We start from the raw sequence: 18,520 nt of genomic DNA on the forward strand, positions 1-18,520 counted from the left end.
CCTGAGGACAAGGAGGGAGGCAAGGTGCTAAATTCCGTACACATATACTCTTATTTAGTCCTCTCCCAACCTTGAGAAATGGGGAATCTTTGGCTTCCTTTTCCCAGTGAGGAAATCAGACTCAGGCTATGTAGTTTGCCTGAAGTCACACACTTTCTCTCGTCCTAGTAGCCCTGAGTGCACTGTCCCTGGGGCCCCGGGGTTATTCTGGGGGGTGAAGGAGATACTGATGGTGACTTTCTGCTTTTCCCCTGCAGGGGTCTAGCCCTCACTGCGTTCCTGGGCCTGGTCCTGTGGCTGGTTCTGGACACCTCCCGGTGGCCTGAGCAGCTGGTGTCCTTTGCAGGAATCTGCGTGTTCATTAGCATCCTCTTTGCCTGCTCAAAGCATCACCGTGCAGTGAGTGCTTAGTTGTCAGGCGCAGAGCGGGTGGGGTCGCAGCCAGTTCTCTCCTCCACCTTCTTGGCAGTGCAACCCCTCCAGTATTAGGACCCCCTCCTGGCTTCACAGTGTGGTGAACACCTTCCCCCAGGCTCCCGCAGAGCCTCCCAGGGGTCCTGAAGCACACCTGAGCTTGGGGATCACCACTAAGGAATCATTAAATGCTAAGAGGAGTCCCTCTCTCCTCTGCTGGAGTGGGGCCACTGACAGAGTGGGACTAGGACAGTTGGGGCCCTGTTTACGGAGGAGGAATAAGGGGGAGGGTCCAGGCAGATGGAGGTTACACTAAGGTCAGACCCCAAGGCTGCAACTCCACCCACACAGTGATGACCCAGCGCCAAGCAGAGCCAAGTGCCACGCATGCTCAAGGCTCGCTGAGTCTTACCTGGGTCCTCAGTTAGACCTTGCTCACCCTGCCTACTGCTCCAGGCTCATTGCTGCCAACAGCATGGCCTATTCCAAACTCCAGGGAGGATGTGACCCCTGGCAATAGATCCGGGCTTCTGGCTAGGTCCAGACCCCATCCTATAGGCAGGCCAAAGTTCCCGTAGCCCCTCAGAGCCCTCTGCTTCACCCCACCCTGCTTCCTGGGGGACCCCCCAGGGGCTGAGCTCACCAGGGCCTTTCTTTATTGGTGGCAGGTATCTTGGCGGGCCGTGTCCTGGGGCCTTGGGCTACAGTTTGTACTTGGACTCCTTGTCATCAGAACAGAACCTGGATTTACTGCGTTCCAGTGGCTGGGCGACCAGATTCAGGTGTGTACACAGAGCCTGGCTGCCCAGGGCATCTCGGAGTGCAAGGGAATGGTGGAGAAGTCCCTCTGGGGGGGGGGGGGGAAGATGGGCCTTGGGGCCTCAGAGGGCAACTGGGACTAGGAGTATTAGTGTCCAGTGTGCCCCAGACCAGGTGGGCAGCTAGGGGCTGGGCTGTGCACCTGCTACTTGCCTTTGTCCTGATGCCACCTGCCTGGACAGAGTGTCCTCTCAGAGGCTGGGTGTGATACAGGAGAGAATCTCAGAACAGGGAGGTTCTTAGGGTTCCCGGGCACAACGCATATGGCCCTCAGCAGTCATCAGTGATGTGAAACTTATAAGAGTTAGAAGTGCTTTAAAATTGCATGTGCGTGTTTAGAGGTAATGTTTAGTTTGTTGAAGTTACACTTTTTTAATTCCATTTTTATTGCTGTAAATACACACAACACAACAGTTACCTTTTTAACTAGTTTTAAGTGTCATTAAGTTCATTCACATTGTTGTGCAACCATCATGATTTACTGCATTCCCCCATGTATGAGATGCACATTTTTTCAAAAAATTGGGGACTAAAAGCTGGGTGTGTCTTACACAGTAGTTGTAGATTTTTTTTTACTCGCTTTTTTCATTGTTTTTGCACTCATTGCTGAAAACAGTGATTCATCATTAGACACAGATGAGGACAAGCAAATAGATGAGAGTTTTGACAGTGATGAGGAATTGTATAAATTTTTGTGTGTGTGTGACAGAGAGAGACAGAGAGAAGGTCAGATAGGGACAGACAAAAACAGGAAGGGAGAGATGAGAAGCATCAATTCTTTGTTGTGGCATCTTAGTTGTTCATTGATTGCTTTTTCATAAGTGCCTTGACTAGGGGGCTACAGCAGACCGAGTGACCCCTTGCTCAAGCCAGCGACCTTGGACTCAAGTTGTTGAGCCTTGCTCAAACCAGATGAGCCCACACTCAAGCTGGCGACCTCAGGGTTTCAAATCTGGGTCCTCCGCGTCCCAGTCTGATGCTCTATCCACTGTGCCATCACCTGGTCACACAGGAGTTGTATGAATTGTATGATGATTAAAACTTGAGTTCAATAACTTTATGTAATACATTTTTATTCAAATTTCAGGCCCCCAAATTAAAGTACATCTTGTACATGAGGAAATATGATACTTTTTTTTTTTTTAGTGAAAGGAGAGGAGATACAGAGACAGATTCCCACATGTGCCCCCACTGGGATCTATTCAGCAATCCCTGTCTAGGGCCAATGTTCTGCCCATCTGGGGCCATGCTCTCAACCAAGCTATATTTAGTGCCTGAGGCAGAGGCTTGACAGAGCCATCCTCAGTGCCTGGGCCGATGTACTCAAATCAACTGAGCCATGGCTGCGGGAGGGAAGAGAGAGAGTGAGAGAGAGAAGGAGGAGGGGGAGGGGTGGAGAAGCAGGTGGTCACCTCTCCTGTGTGCCCTGACTGGGAATTGAGCTCAGGGCATCCACCCACTGGTCTGATGCTCTACCACTGAACCAACTGGCCATGGCCTTGATTTATTTTTTAAAAAAATAATTATATTAGACAAAAGGGTACTCCTGTACTCAGCTCCTCTCGTCACACCTTTCCTTGTGCTCTCTAGAGGAGAAGGCCCTGCATGTCCATGCTGTGGTATCTATGTGGGTGTTGGGGTGGAGAAGACACAGTTGCTACTCTGGTCATGTCCTCCATTTCATAGATGGGGACACTGGTGCCTGGACAGAAGTGACTTGTGCCTGCAGTTGCAATGCAAGTTCAGGACCTAGATCAGGTCTCCTGTAGAAGTGCGGCCAGATTTGAGCAGCAAGGCCACAGACTGGGATGGGGACAAGATGGGGGCTGGGGACAGAAGGAGTGAGCAAGGAGGCACATGAGGCGCCCTCTGACAGGCTTCTCACCTCTCACTGTCTTGCTCCCTTTGTCATTTTTTTATTATCCAAATAACTCTCATCTTAGAGTACTTCTTTAAAATGTTTGGAGAGGGTGTGTCTTCTGGAGAATGCCGTTAGAAGGTCAGAGTGGCCACGAATATGGCTTTAACACCACATGCTGCCAGGTGGTGTCCAGCAGGTATAAGGCTGAGGCCTGGGGGATGAGTGTTTGGACCAGCCTGCCCGGGGCGGGAGGACCCATGGCCTCCGTGTCTCTCCTGTGCCCTGGGCAAGGCCCATGGAGGTTCCTCCAGCTCCCTCTCTTGCCCTTATTTCCTCCTTCCTTCCTTCTTGGCCTCACTCTGGGTTTTACTTTGTTCTATTTTCTCTTTTCAGATCTTCCTGAGCTACACTGAGGCCGGCTCCAGCTTCGTGTTTGGGGAAGCTCTGGTCAAGGATGTCTTTGCCTTTCAGGTCAGCTGACTCTTGGCCCACGAGGCCTCTAGCAGCTGCTGCCAGGCGCCTCCAGCTACTTGGGAGTCTGAGCAAGCTGTGTGGGCCAGGCCTGGGAGGGGAGGCCTAGAAGCTAATGAAGCTTAAGCCTGGGGTCCTGGGAAAGGCCCTGGCAGTGGGAGCACTTGCCTGGGCGGTATGTTTTTGCTTATGTTAGCTGTGTCCTTCCTCTTTTCTCCCCTTCAGGAAGAATGTGCACATACCTGCTACTTGCCTCTCTCCCCTAACCACCTTTAGAACCGTGAATTCACAGGCTGTCAGGCTATGAGGATGCTCAGGGATCTGGGGTCTCCTCTTTATGTTACAGATGGTCACACCAAGCCCAGAGAGGAGCCCTGACTTGGCCACCATCACCCAGTGAGTTAGGGCACAGCTAGGCCTAGAGCTGGGTTGTGGGACTCCCAGTCAAGTGATGTTTCTTCCTCTTACTCTAAGTAGAAGCCAGTTATACCATGCTTCTCTTCCAAAGAGCATCCCTAACAACAGTAGTAAAACATTTGTCATTAATGGTTGCAAAAGATTTTGAAATGGGATGTTCTGTCGAGAGTGGAAAAAAAACAACAACGAAGGAAGTGGCTTTATCATTAACAAGACCCATCACTTCCCTGTCAAATGCTGTTTCCTGGCCCCTGGGAGGCCCTGTCCTATGGATGAACTGCTGGTCAGTGAATTAGCCAGTGTTTTCTTAGCAAAGATAGGTCAGGTGAGGGAGGACTTAAGACAAATGCTCTGTGGCCACAGAATTCCCTTTCTCACAAGATCCACTAATCACAAATTTTTATTCACAGCCCCTTCCTGCATTACTCCCATGCACACGTGCACACACACACACACACACACACGTGCACGCACATACACGCACATTTGCCCGATTTGGGACTTGTCCTCTCTGTAGGAGTGGCTTCCCTGCTGCTGAGTCGAATTAAAGACTCAGAGCTCTCTTTCCGTTCTTTCCATGAATCACATGGACCTGGTCCAAGGCCTCTGGTCCATGTCAGCCTGGGGAAGTCTTCTCTGAGCTCGCTCAGATTTTCAGAATCCGGGCTGCTTCCTGCTGGCCACAGTCCAGCTCATCACTCCGCCTGAAGCTGGGTCTCTGCCGGGACCTCTTCACCCCCTCCCCCACCTCCCTGGCTGGAGGCCAGCGCAGCTGATGTGGCAGCCTCCTCCCAGCTGTATCATTTTGATTAGTCATTCCACCTTGGCTCTATCTCTCTTCTGGTAACTTTCCACCCACGTGATGGCCTCCCCACGGGCTCCTGCATCCTTCCTGGGTCTGGCTGACCCTGCGTTGTTCATGCTCTCAATCCTTCACTAACACTCCGGCCTCTGCAGCGCGCACCCGCTGCCTAAGCGCCGCAGTGCACTCCTGTGGTCTTCCGGAGGAACCCCGAGGGTGGGCGGAGGAAAATGTTCTCATCTCCCAGGGGTTTCAGGGTGTCTGCCTGATGCTGTGTCTGTAACCCCTAATGGTCAACTGTGCTAAATTTTGTAAAACAAAACAAAACAGAAAAAAAAAAAAAAAGATAAGGACTGAAAAGTGCCATTAGATTTAGTGATTTAGGGGTCACTAGTTACCTTAGCACCATTTTTTTTTTTCTGAAGCTGGAAACAGGGAGAGACAGTCAGACAGACTCCCGCATGCGCCCGACCGGGATCCACCCGGCACACCCACCAGGGGGCGATGCTTTGCCCACCAGGGGGCGATGCTCTGCCCACCAGGGGCTACGCTCTGCCCCTCCGGGGGGTCGCTCTGCCGCGACCAGAGCCACTCTAGCGCCTGGGGCAGAGGCCAAGGAGCCATCCCCAGCGCCCGGGCCATCTTTGCTCCAATGGAGCCTTGGCCGCGAGAGGGGAAGAGAGAGACAGAGAGGAAGGAGGGGGGGTGGAGAAGCAAATGGGCGCTTCTCCTATGTGCCCTGGCCGGGAATCGAACCCGGGTCCCCCGCACGCCAGGCCGACGCTCTACCGCTGAGCCAACCGGCCAGGGCCACCTTAGCACCATTTTTAGGGGAGGGACTAGGAAATAAATGGAGACTGAGTTGGGATAAAAAAAAAAAAGGAGGGAGATGGGACAATTGAACCAGGAGAGTGTGGCATCTGCTGAGGTCTCTGAAGGAGACATGGACAGGCAGAGACAGGCATGAGGAGGGAGGCGCCGAGGCCATTCCGGGTGAGGGGAGGCATGAGCCGGAAATCAGGGGGCATGTCCACTTTATCTGCTTCTCTGTGATGCTTGTGATGTTGCAGTAATTACCTCTGAGGAGCCTTCAAGTTTTGGGTTACTGTGGTTCATTGTCTCCTGGTGCTGGTGACAGGGCTCTGCCTGTAGCTCCCCAGACGGTGGGTGCTGGGGAGTGAGGACTTGCCCCGACACCTCAGTACCCATTGAGATCCCTGGCTCAGCCCCCTCCAGGGAGAGGAAGCAGCAGGGCCGTGTCAGTGCATCTAGTCCCGCTTTGGAACCTGTTACCTGGTGAGGATACAGGGTCTGCTCAGTGGGTGTGGTTCCCAGATTGTGGTGTCTAGTCCAGCAGTATCAGCAGCCCTGGAAAGGCCAAAGCCTCCCGCCCACCGCAGAAGTACTAAATCTGAAACTCTGGGGGAGAGGCTTAAAGTTTGCATTTCTTTTTTTTTTTTTTTTTTTTTTTTTGTATTTTTCTGAAGCTGGAAACAGGGAGGCAGTCAGACAGACTCCCGCATGCGCCAAACCGGGATCCACCCGGCATGCCCACCAGGGGGCGATGCTCTGCCCATCTGGGGTATTGCTCTGTTGCAACCAGGGCCATTCTAGCGCCTGAGGCAGAGGCCACAGAGCCATCCTCAGTGCCCGGGGCAACTTTGCTCCAATGGAGCCTTGGCTGTGGGAGAGGAAGAGAGAGACAGAGAGGAAGGAGAGGGGGAGGGGTGGAGAAGCAGATGGGCACTTCTCCTGTGTGCCCTGGCCGGGAATTGAACCCGGGACTTCTGCATGCCAGGCTGACGCTCTACCACTGAGCCAACCGGCCAGGGCAAAGTTTGCATTTCTAATGAATCCTCAGGTGGTACTGCTGGTTCAGAGACCACACTTTGAGAACCATGGTCTGAGTGGAGCTAGAAGTTACTTGTCCCTTGAGTTCTAGGAGAACATTGGTACTAGCAGGACCAGCCTGCTCTGAGTTTCCACAAAGCAGTGGCCAGGACTTACTGGGGCAGCTACCCTCTGAGCTCTGGCTCTCCAGTGGGGGGAGCCATGCTGCCTCTGAAGACAGAGAAATGAGACCCAGGCTGGCCCAGAGCAAAACTGCAGGGTCTTGGCAACCAGCTTGGTGGACAGCAGGTACTGTGTCTCTTTGCAGATATGTGACCTTGGGCAGGTAACCAACATCTCACAGCCTCAGTGTCCCCACTTGTGGAGTGAAGTGTTCTGGCTAGGGGGTCATATTGGCAACAGGGACCTTATTTGGTCTTAAATATCCCACATCAGAAAACCAGGGCCTTCTCTCTTCTCTTCCATTCAGCTTCCCACCTTAGACGATCACCATTTAATCTAAGACACAGCTTCCCCTCCACCAAAGATCCCCATCTCACAGGTAGAAAATGTCCCTTGGGTTGTTGCTGGGAGAAAATCAAATTCCACAGTTGGGTCCAATGCCCTGGGCACTCTCCTTCCTGGCTCTGGCCTTTCCTGCAGCCCTGCCAGCCCGTGGAGCAGTTCCCTCACATGATAAATTGGACAAGCCGTCTAGACAGTACGTGATCCTCTATGTGTTTTACTCCAAGGGACAGCAGACTGATGTCACCAACCCCCATGTTGGGGGTGTGTCCAGCACCAGACAGTCAGGGGGAGTCACAGGACAGGAAAGGGTATCTCCAAATCAGTGCCTGTGTCCCGTCAGGTGACATCCCCCAGTGCAGTGAAGTGGGTGACAGATGTCAAGTGGAACAAGTCCAGATAAACCTCGTAGCCTCCGTCTGGGAAGAAAAGGAAAAGCCACCCTCTCATCTTGTCTCTCATCTCCAGGGGAGCTGCCTGCGGGCAGAGAGTGTCTCCGTTCTCCTCAGGGCCATCCTGTCATTCCCACTCATTTTGAACTAGCGCCTAAATTGGATTGCTCAAGATTTTCTCTTCTTAAAAACAAAAACAGCCCTTCCCCCATCCTCTCTGCTCTGGCCCCTCTTCCTTCCCACACAGCCAAGCTTCTCCGCAGAGCTTTTACCTTTGCCGTTTCTACTTCTCCGTGCCCCACTCCTTGGCTCACTGCCACCTGGCCGCTGTCCTCAACCCTTGTCTGACACTTTCACTGAGGCCTCCGGGGACTTCTGAATCGCTGGGTGCCAAGTGTTCATCTCAGTCCTGATTTTTCTAGAGTTCTCTGCTGCATCTGGCACAGCTGCCTGACCGGGCCTTCTGCAAAGGCTGTCCTTGTCTCCTGGACGCTCTCCAACCTCCCTGTTCCTTCTCCGTTTCCTCTATGCCCCTGTCCTTGGCCTCTCATTCTTTAATGACAGTGACCCTGGGCCCTGGCTTAGTCACTGCTCTTCTCACTCGGAGTAGTTTCCTCTGAATTGTATCTGCCCCTCAACCTCGAGCTGTGTGTCTGCACAGAGGGCCCCCAAACTGAGGCCAGGCCCAGACCTCTCCTCTGAGCTCCTGACCTTTCATCCCACGTGGTGTTCTGCAGGCCTCACAGACCCAGCAGGTTCCAAACCAGACTGATGAGCCTGCCCTGGCGCTCTCCTCTGCCCACTCTCTCTTCCCCTGGACAGTGTTCACCTGTTAACAGAAAGTTAGACGAGCCTGACCTGTGGTGGCGCAGTGGATAAAGCATCGACCTGGAAATGCTGAGGTCGCTGGTTCGAAACCCCGGGCTTGCCTGGTCAAGGCACATATGGGAGTTGATGCTTCCAGCTCCTCCCCCTTTCTCTCTCTCCCTCTCTCTCTCCTCTCTAAAAAAAAAATTAATAAATAAAATTTAAAAAAAAAAAAGAAAGAAAGTTAGATGAGCAAACAAGAAATGAAACACACAGAAAGAAGAAAACAAAAATGTCCCCAGTCCCAGCACGTGGGAGCAACCACTGTGGCTGTTTGGGTGTACTAGTTTAGTGTTCTTGCAGTGGTTTTAATATTCCAGTTTTCCCCACTTAACACTTTTAGCATAAGAATGCTCCCATGGTATTACCAACTCTGCCTAACTTACTATTTTAAAATCGTTCGGAACAGATAACACATTCCAACAGAACAAAAGGGAATAGGTAAAAAATGAGTCTCCCTCCTATCCTTGAGCCCCAAGTCACCCAGTTCGCTCTCCAAGGCAACTGCCATTCCCGGGCGCTCGCAGATCCTTCTAGTGACGTTGCGTGCCCACACAAGAGCACACACAATGCCACCTCATTCTTTTTTTTTTTTTTTTTACATATAACAGCACCCTGTTCTACATCTTCCCTTTTTCATTTAACAACCTATCTTGGAAGTCATTCCATAACTTCCCGGAGAGAACTGCCACGTTCTTACTTCCTGACTTGAGTGCTGGCCTGTGTGACCGTATGTGAGGTTATTAAACTCCCCTCCCTCGAGACACATTTTCATAGTTGCCTGTCCTGGTGATTGTAAATCAGCCTACAGTGAGGCAGCACTGGGTGGGGCCCTGGCCTGGCAAGAGGCAGTGGATGGGAGAGAAGTTTTGGAGGAAGAATTGATGAGGCTTGGAGTGAGAGAAGTGACAAGCCTGGTCATAGGGAATGAGGTGACAGGAGGAAATGCTGGTTGCAGGGCCATGAGGAGTCTCATTCTGAGCGAGATGAGGGGCCCCTAACTCAGGCCCAAGGCACTGAGGGAGTTAAAGCCACACTCAAGGGCCAGGAAGTGAGCTCATAGCAAAGGATGGACACTGTATAAGGAGCCAGGACCTGGGCCCTCACTGCCCTGAGAGAAAGACATCTTTTCCCCTTTTGACAGATAATTAAAGGCTGTGGACTCGTCCTTGGCCAGTTGGCTCAGTGGTAGAGTGTTGCCCTGCCATGTGGATGTCCCAGGTTTGATTCCTGGTCAGGGCACACAGGAGAAGTGACCATCTGCCTCTCCATCCCCCTCCTGCTTCTCTCTCTCTCTCTCTTTCTTCCTCTTTCACAACCATGCCTCAGGCACTGAGGATGGCTTCCTGGAGCTTTTAATTCAGGTGCTAAAAATAGCTTGGTTGCAAGCATGGCCCTAGATGGGCAAAGCATTGGCCCCAGGCTGGGGTTGCCAGGTGGATCCTGGTTGGGGCACATGTGGGAGCCTGTCTCTCTATCTCCCCTCCTCTCACTTGGAAAAGAAGAAAACCAAACAAACAAAAATTAAAAGTGGTGGACTTATCACAGCACAGGCCTCATCTGTGGTGGGAAAGGGGGTAAAGAGATGGCTGGGTGGATAGTCAATATTTAGAAGAGACATGATGCCTCCGAAGAGGCCACATATATGATTACATGCACTGAACTCAGAGCTTCTTCCCTGACCCTGTCAGGCATCTGAGTGGCAAGGCTTCGGATCTAGTGGGCTGTCCAGTGTCTCTGATGCCCTGCCTGGTCCTGCTCTAACCTGGGGCCCCTGTTCTTTCCTGGCAGGTCCTGCCCATCATTGTGTTCTTCAGCTGTGTCATGTCCGTTCTCTACCATGTGGGCCTCATGCAGTGGGTGATCCTGAAGGTGAGTCCCGATGCCACGGCCTGGGCTCTTCTAGAGATACCTGCTCACAGGGATCACACTCTCCCAGAATGCCTTGTACCTGGACTCAAACCCTCCCCAGTTTCCTGCTCTGAGAGCTGAACCCTCCCAGAATCCCCTGCTCCCAGGGTCTACACTTTCTCAAATCTACCAACCAGACACCTTTTCAAAGAGCCCCTTGTCATGATACTAAGGAGAAATGGCAACAAAATCCAAGGTGATCCTTGTGCGAGGGAAGTTTGTAGGACTGAGGCTGCATTGAGAAGACATATTAGGGAAAAAATAATTTATACCAAAAAGGTCTTGCAAGACTGGAGCAGGAGCCATGTTGATCAGACTTAGTGGAAGTGTCAAACCCTGTGCTTATGTTTATAAAATCTGCTGCACGAAACCAGGATGCAGGAGACAGCACTACCCCTAGTAGAAGATTCTGAGGTCGTATCTGATTGATCTCAGAATAAACCTGTACCATCAGGTCACTGCCAGGAACACCAAAACCTCCAGTGGTTATGTGAAGAGTTAACAGTGTGGGCCGTGAGGGAGGCAATAATGTCTCAATCTGGAGAATGTGTTTAACCAAGGGGCTGTGACAGCTGACCATCAGTGGGAGAGTGAAAGGGCCGAACACTACACTTTTCCAGAATACCTTTCCATCATACCCTCCATAGAACGGCTGGAGGGAGGTGAGATGGTGTGCCAGGGTGGAGGGGGTTATAGGTAGAATAGCTATCCCTAGCTGTCCCTAGCTGTCCCCAAACACTTGTAGAAAATTAGGGCAAGGGTAGCCTAAGAGGTACCAGCAGGGAGGAGAAATTCCAGAGAAACAAATTTCATCTTGAATGAAAGGAAGAACTTTCTAGTATATTTCCCAAAGCCTTTTCCATGAAACTCTAGTTCCATAGCAGGTTGATACATGATACTGGGTAAAGGGATCACGTGGTCAAATGGTTTTGTGAAGCTGATAAATTTAAACAAGTCTTGTGCAGGACTTCTCAGAGCCTTTGCTGAGCTCATATGTATTAGTTATCTCCAAGGTGTGTGTGTACAGTAACTCTCAAATATATTTGATCAAGGAACCCTTTTATTCATGGATGGTAAATGCCCATCAACGGAGGTTTGGAAGGGGAAGATGAACGGATCTTTTTGGAGAAATGTAGGCGACAGTCGGTTGGGAGTTGAAGGAAGACTTACAGCGTAATCCCACCCCTGACTCTGTCTGCCTCTGGGGCTTGCTGATGCCAGCTCACAAAGAGTGCCCTGCTTCCTTGTAGATTGCCTGGCTGATGCAGGTCACCATGGGCACCAGCGCCACCGAGACCCTGAGTGTGGCTGGAAACATCTTTGTGAGCCAGGTGGGTGCGCCAGCCTCCTGCCCTCATGCTTATTAGCAGCATCCCCAAGGAGGCCAGGTTCCCTGGGTCCCCGGAGCTCTGATTCAGTCAGTGGAAGAGCCATGCGAACCTTTTCTCGGGACCACCAAAAGCGGCTGCCCCAGGGAAGCCCATCTGGGGTTGCACTTTGCCTGGATCCGGCCAGGGAGGATGGTCTCTGTTTGACACCTCCTACTGCTCCAGGCGAGGCTGCCTTCATCAGCATGGAGACTCACATTCCATTGACAGAGTCCTGCTTTCCCTTTCGTACACGAAGGAACCGAGGCTCAGGGTTGTGGATGACTGGCCGAGATCCCGCAAGACAAGCTAAGACTTAGAATCCTGTTTTTCTTATTCCTGAGCCAGCTTTCCCCCACTACATCATTTTGTCTTTTTCTTCACCCCTTCTTCTTTCTGAAAATGTATTTTTTAAAGTAAATGTGACTCTGAAAGTTCCTATCAGTCCTGAGTCCCTTTTAAAAGGCCTGACCCTCCTGAGGGTGAGTCTCTGCAGACTGTTTCAGGCTGTTGCAGGACCCCAACCCATCTGCCCCTCATTGGAGTCACCCAAAGAACCCCCAGGCTTCATTAAAAGCACAGGCTCTGGCCCTGGCCAGTTTGCTCAGTGGTAGAGCATCAGCCCGGTGTGTGGATGTCCCAGGTTCGAATACCAATCCGGGAACACAGGAGAAGCACCCATCTGCTTTTCAACCCCTCCCCCTCCCACTTCTCTCTCTCTCTCTCTCTCTCTCTCTCTCTCTCTCTCTCTTCCCTTCCTGCCGCAATGGCTCTGTTTGGAGCTAGTTGGCCCCAGGCACTAAGGATGGCTCCATGGCCTCTGCCTCAGGTACTGGAATGACTCGGTTGCCGAGCAATGGAGCAGCAGCCCCTGATGGGCAAAGCATAGCCCTTAGTGGGCTTGCTGGGTGGATCCCAGTCAGGGTGCATGCTGAAGTCTGTCTCAGCCTCCCCACCTCTCACTGAATTTTTAAAAAAAAAGCTCAGGTCTGGATTTTCATCTGCTTGTGGCCCTTTGCCTGAAAAGAGAACATTCTTTGACTCTCTCTTACCTTCTGTTTGCTCTCCTGAAAAAATTAGGGATGATCTCTTCTTTCTCAGAAGGTTGTGAATAATAAATGTGAGGTACTGAGTGGAATGCTTGAATGTGGTAAGCATTTGATATGGGGGCATCATCGGGCCAAGTGGAGGGGCTGGGGGTCCTTGTTCAGAGCCAGGCTGACACTGATGTTCAGAGAGGTTCGGTCAGTACAGACCACAGTCCTCAACCCGTCTCTTCCCCTGGGATACCCAGCACTCACTGCGACCTGTCCTCTCTGGGGGTGAGGGACCTCACTCGGTTCCTGTGCTGGCTGGTCAGTTCTGTTTGTCTGACATCTTTCCTTTTTGCAGACCGAGGCTCCTCTACTGATCCGGCCCTACTTGGCAGATATGACCCTCTCCGAAATCCACGTGGTCATGACTGGAGGCTATGCCACCATTGCTGGCTCCCTGCTGGGTGCCTACATCTCCTTCGGGGTATGAACACACTCTTGATGGGAGTGTAATTTGCTCTAATCCTTTTACAGAACAGCTATCAGTCAGTTTTAAAATACTTCCCTTTGATCGAGAATAAAATTTCATTATTTGCAATAGAAAAACAAACCAATCTAAATGACAAGCAATAAGGGGGTGGGGTGGGTAAATTCATCCACACAATGCAATGCCGTTTAGTCCATAGAGGGAGGTGGATCATGGTCTGCCTTTTACTGTCCTTGGTGTTCTGTGTGTGTATGGGTGACAGGGTGACAGAATGAGCCCCACTGTTCCCTTCTCTGGTCCCAAATTCCACTTGTCTCTCTTATTTCTGTCCTTGGTGGCTGAGGGGTGGGCTTGAGGACAAGCCAGCCTGCCCCTCAGTCCCTCCCTCCCTCAGGAAACCTGAGCTGCACTAGTGAGCCTAGCTCCACATCCCACGGAGCCGCCTGCGCAGTGGCTGGGTGGCTGTGACTTTTCAGGAAGGCCTCCTGTCTTTGTCTTCTGGCCTGGCACCTTCCCATCTGGCATTTTAGAGGTCGCCTGGTTCACGCCCTGTCTTACTGAGGCTTAGGAAGGGCCCAGCAGAGCTGGTGCGCCCCCCACCCCACCACACCACCACCTGATTTCGGAAGAGGTTTGATATTTCAAAAAAGGAAACTGAAAGCTGTTTTGAAGATTTGCTCATGGTGGTGTGTTAGGGGAGGGGATGCCGTAATAGTTTCTGAACTTAGGACCTGTGACTGTCTTAACCTTGTTCTAGGTCTCACAGTCAGTTCAAAGAATGGTATTCTTTCCCCTGTATGAATGTGGCTGCCGTTAGTTAAATCTAAAATCCTGAAAGAACTCTGTTCTTTTGCCACAATTTGCCTTACAACTCATTCTGCTTCCCTTCCCTTGCTCAGGCAGGAGTCCCAGCCTAGCCCCACACAGGAGGGCCTTCCCCCTGAAAGGGCCCGAGTGCCCATTTCCCTGTAGCTCTACAGAATGTGCAGAGGCTGCCAGCATCAGCCCGGTGGCTATGGGTCTCCATTCACAGCCTATGGCCTGGCAGTCCCAAGGCTACCACCGTAGCTGACCCAGGTGAAAAGCACCTAACAGAACTAGTCTGGTATCAGAGAAGCTCTCTTCTGCCCCCACCTGGCTCTTGGCCGCCACTGCAGCAGCCTCGGGACACCCACAGCCGCAGCCCTGCCTTCTTCCCACCCTCTCCCCTCTCCTTCCACTCCCTCAGGTATGCTAGCTCTGTTCCGAGCGCCTGAATTCTAGGAAGATCCTCTTGCCCTTTCCTCCTTTCTCTTTATGGCTCAGCTTCTGGCTCCCTTTGCCCTGCACCCCACCTATTGCTAACATCGGGATATTTCTAGACCTGCGCTGTCCAACACAGCAGCCACCAGCTGCACACAGCTGGTTACTGAGCACTTGCACTGTGGCTGGTCTGAAATGAGCTCTGCTATGAGACTTATCATGGAAAAAAATTAATATATTTTATTAAGTTTAATATTGATTATGTGGGTGGAAAAGTAATATTTTGGATATATTGGGTTAAACTATATTATTAAAAGTATTTTTACCTGTTTCTTTTGACTTTTTAAATTAGCTACTAGAAACTTTAAAATCACAGATGCGGTTCCCATTATATTTGCCTTGGACAGTGCTGATCCAGACCTTCCCTCTTGTCTGAGGTCCCAGGGGTCACTGGATTGAATCCTTTCCTGGTGGCTTCCACATACAGCTCCTTTTCCACCATATTTCTGAAATCTCTAAAGCAGGCCCTAGCCCTCTCCGCTAATCCCGGAAACTGGTCTCTCTACCCACTCCTCTGGTTCAAGAGCCACCTTGGCAGGACATTTAGATGTGTGTCAGGAGCTTTGGGCACAGGCTGGGCAGGGTGACATTGAGGGGTCTTCTTAGTCAATTGTACAAGAGTTGGAGGTCCTGGGACAGGGTCTATGGGGTCCTGAGCAGAGCCAAGTGAGCGTCTACTACTTAGTTTCTACATCTGTAAAATGGGCAAAGTTACTGCCCATCTCACAGCAGCTTAAGAATTAAATGCTAGCCCTGACCAGTTGGCACAGTGGTAGAGCATTGGTCTGGCATGTGGATGTCTCAGGTTTGATTCCTGGTCAGGACACACAGGAGAAGCACCCATCTACTATTCCACCCTTCCCCTTCTTACTTCTCTCTCTCTCTTCCCCTCCCACAGCCATGGCTCTATTAGAGTGAGTTGGCCCTGGGCACTGAGGATGGCATCCTCAGGTGCTAAAAAGAGCTTGGTTGCTGAGCAATGGAGCAATGCCCCAGATGGACAGAGCATCACCTCCTAGTGGGCTTGCTGGGTGGATCCTGGTTGGGGTACATGCAGGAGTCTGTCTCTGCCTCCTCTCCTCTCACTGAATAAAAGAAAAATTAAATGCTGGGTAGTACAGTTGGTGAGAACGTCGTCCTGACATGCTGAGGTTGTGGGTTTGATCCCCAGTCAGGGAACATACAGGAATCAACCATTGATGGCATGAATAAGTAGAGCAACAAATCAATGTTTTTCTCTCTCTTTCTTCGTCTCTCTTCCTTCCTCTCTCTCTAAAAATCTATTTTAAAAAATAATTAAATATAGTACTAGACAGAAAGCACTTCACATGGTGTTGAAGACGTGGTAGTTATTTCTCTGACATATTAGGGTCAGAAATCCATCCTTCTGAAATAGGCTGATTTCATGCTTTGTTGTTGTCTGGATTGTAATTTCTTTCTCAGTAAAGATCTTTTTGAAAATTCACATGGGGAGCTCATGCCTTGTCTTCCTCTCTGACCTGGGCCCTGAGATGCTGGAACAGAAGACATTCCTGACTGGGTGTCTAGAGGTAGTGCCTGGGGATGTCAGTGCTCTGAGAGCAGCTGGCAGTGGGAAGGCCGTGTGTGGGCTGACCCAGGCCCGGGGAACCCTGCCTGGACAGGATTCACCCCTTTTTAAGATAAGCCAGAAAATGACCAGCTGGGGAATTTGGGGCTATGGCCACCACTCACTCACAGCATCCAAGAATGTAACGGCGTAGGATGTGTTCCTTGCTGAAACTCAAGTTGACAAACTAGAGGAAACCTCCAAGCTGGAGGAAGGCAGAGGGTCCTGCTGGTGGAGGGAAGATCCCAAGATTCCGGTTGTAGCACTGTCCCCACAGGGGATGGGCAGCCAAAGACGAGGCCAGTAAAGTTCCAGAGCCCAGCCCGGGAGTCCAGAGAGGATACCTTCCCTGAAGCTGGGTTCCTCCTACAGAAAGTTCTTCCCACCCAGCGCCTGTGATGGAGGCACAGGAGGTGGGTGCTGGTGCTGGTTAAGGTCTTAAGGAGTTTCTGCTTATCATTGGAAAGAAGCATTTGGGGTTTAATAAAAGAAGAAGAGGGCATTACATGTGTTTCAGAGCCTCACGTGGTCAGCTGGTAGCAGCTCTTGGTACTTCATAGCCTTCTTGGGCCCTGTGCTTTTATTAGCCTGAACATGTGGCTTAAACTTACCTCCTCTCCTTTTTGTCCTTTTTATTTAAAACCCAATAATTGAAGTTGATTTATGATGAAATATAAGGAGATGTCTATTTTTACTTTGTTGTTTAAAAAAGCAATATATACCATTGTGAATGTTTCAGAATACACAAAAAAGCAGAAACAATGTATTTCTTTCCAGCCATCTCTTTATGCACAGTTTTAAAGTTTATTTTTTTCCTATTGTTGTGGTTATGCTCTACATGCACTTTTGTGGGCATCTCCCTGGTTATTTTGAAGCTTTGGTAGTCATCATTTTCAAGGGCAACTTGACAATGCTTGATGGTTCCTCCATTGTTAGATGTTTGGGTTGGCTCTCAATTTCCCCTTTGGTAAATAATTCAGTGGTGAAGAAGTGTCCAATGTATCTCCGTGGAAGAGAACAGGGAATCAGAAGGGCTGGGGTCACAGTGAGGATAAAAATCCAGGAAGGGACACCCAAGGCTCAGGTGGCTCTGTCAGCGTTCTGAGAAGGGTTTCTATGCACGGCCCCAGGAGACATCAGGACCCAGGGCCAAAGGGTGGCTGTTGCAGGAGGCAGATTTCCTGAGAAAGAGTTTTCCAACCACAGGAGTAGGGGTGATGGGCTGCCTTGAAGTGGTGAGCTCCCTGTCACAGTGAGTATTCAAGGAGGGACACTCCCTCTCTCTTATACAGGGAGGACATTCCTATACTCTGAGGTTGAATTAGGTCATCTCTTGGATCCATCCCAGAACTCTCAAGTTCTGTGATCTTTGTCTGAAACCATCACAAACCCTTCAACCAGTGGTCAGTGTGCCCTTGTATTAATGGTCAAAGACAGCCTAGAAGGGAAGGATGGACCCTGAACTTTGAGCCAAAAGACATGGTGGGTTCTAATTCTTCATCTTCCTCTATATTGGGCACATCAGATTTAATGCTTTTGAGCTTCAGTTTCCTTGTCGGTAAAGTGATCCAAAACAACAGTTGACACTTGAACAGCATGAGTTTGAACTGCGTGGGTCAACTTAATGAAGATATTTTTCAATAAATACTGTAAATGTATTTCCCTTCTTTATGATTTTCTTTTTAAATTTCTTTTCTTTTTCTTTTAAAAAAATTTTAGTTCTTTATTTTTTTGGTCTTTTTCTGATTTTCTTAATATTTTATTTTATCTAGTTTAATTTATTGTAAGAATACAGCATATAATGCATACAAGATATAAAATATGTGTTAATTGACTATGTTACTGGTAAGGCTTCTGGTCAACAGTAGGCTGTCGGTAGTTAAGTTTTGGGGGAGTCGAAAGTTATATGCAGATTTTTGACTAGCAGAGGATCAGTGCCAGGCTTGTTCAAGGGTCAACTATACTTGTCCTGCCTAATTTACAGACAAACTGGAAAAAACAGGAGGTTCTGTACATTATACCCTGTGATTATACCCTCTGCACATTAAAGGAATTATAATTAATAACAATGGCAGCAGTTCTGACAATGATGACATACTAGGGGGGCTGGGTCCTATGTCCCCTGCTGTCCTGGGCTGCACTCTTTGACCCTTACCTGTCCTCCCTGTAACGCGCATTCTCACTTTTGCAGATCGACGCTGCCTCCCTGATCGCCGCCTCTGTGATGGCCGCCCCTTGTGCCTTGGCCCTCTCCAAGCTGGTCTACCCAGAGGTGGAGGAGTCCAAGTTCAGGAGTGACGAGGGAGTGAGACTGAGCTCCGGGTGAGCACAGTAGAAGGGCCTACAGAGGGACTAGTGTGGCAGGAGGTGGGGACGATAGCAGAGGCGGGGGACAGCAGCGGGCCCCATCTTCTCTGCCCTTCCACCATGCCC

General features: G+C 50.4%; 1 protein-coding gene across 1 annotated transcript in view; it reads left to right on the plus strand.

Annotated features, from left to right (window-relative positions):
• The window catches only part of SLC28A1 (solute carrier family 28 member 1), a 52,672-nt gene that overhangs the window by 18,318 nt on the left and 15,834 nt on the right, over positions 1-18,520 (plus strand). Inside the window, exons 6-12 of the mRNA XM_066355431.1 lie at positions 258-399; positions 1,083-1,196; positions 3,488-3,565; positions 10,190-10,270; positions 11,560-11,640; positions 13,069-13,194; positions 18,279-18,409. Of these exons, the coding sequence (XP_066211528.1) occupies positions 258-399; positions 1,083-1,196; positions 3,488-3,565; positions 10,190-10,270; positions 11,560-11,640; positions 13,069-13,194; positions 18,279-18,409 (753 nt within the window). The remainder of the gene's footprint in view (positions 1-257; positions 400-1,082; positions 1,197-3,487; positions 3,566-10,189; positions 10,271-11,559; positions 11,641-13,068; positions 13,195-18,278; positions 18,410-18,520) is intronic.

This window comes from Saccopteryx leptura, chromosome 13, assembly GCF_036850995.1.
Source record: "Saccopteryx leptura isolate mSacLep1 chromosome 13, mSacLep1_pri_phased_curated, whole genome shotgun sequence".
In the NCBI taxonomy this organism is placed as follows: Eukaryota; Metazoa; Chordata; class Mammalia; order Chiroptera; family Emballonuridae; genus Saccopteryx; species Saccopteryx leptura.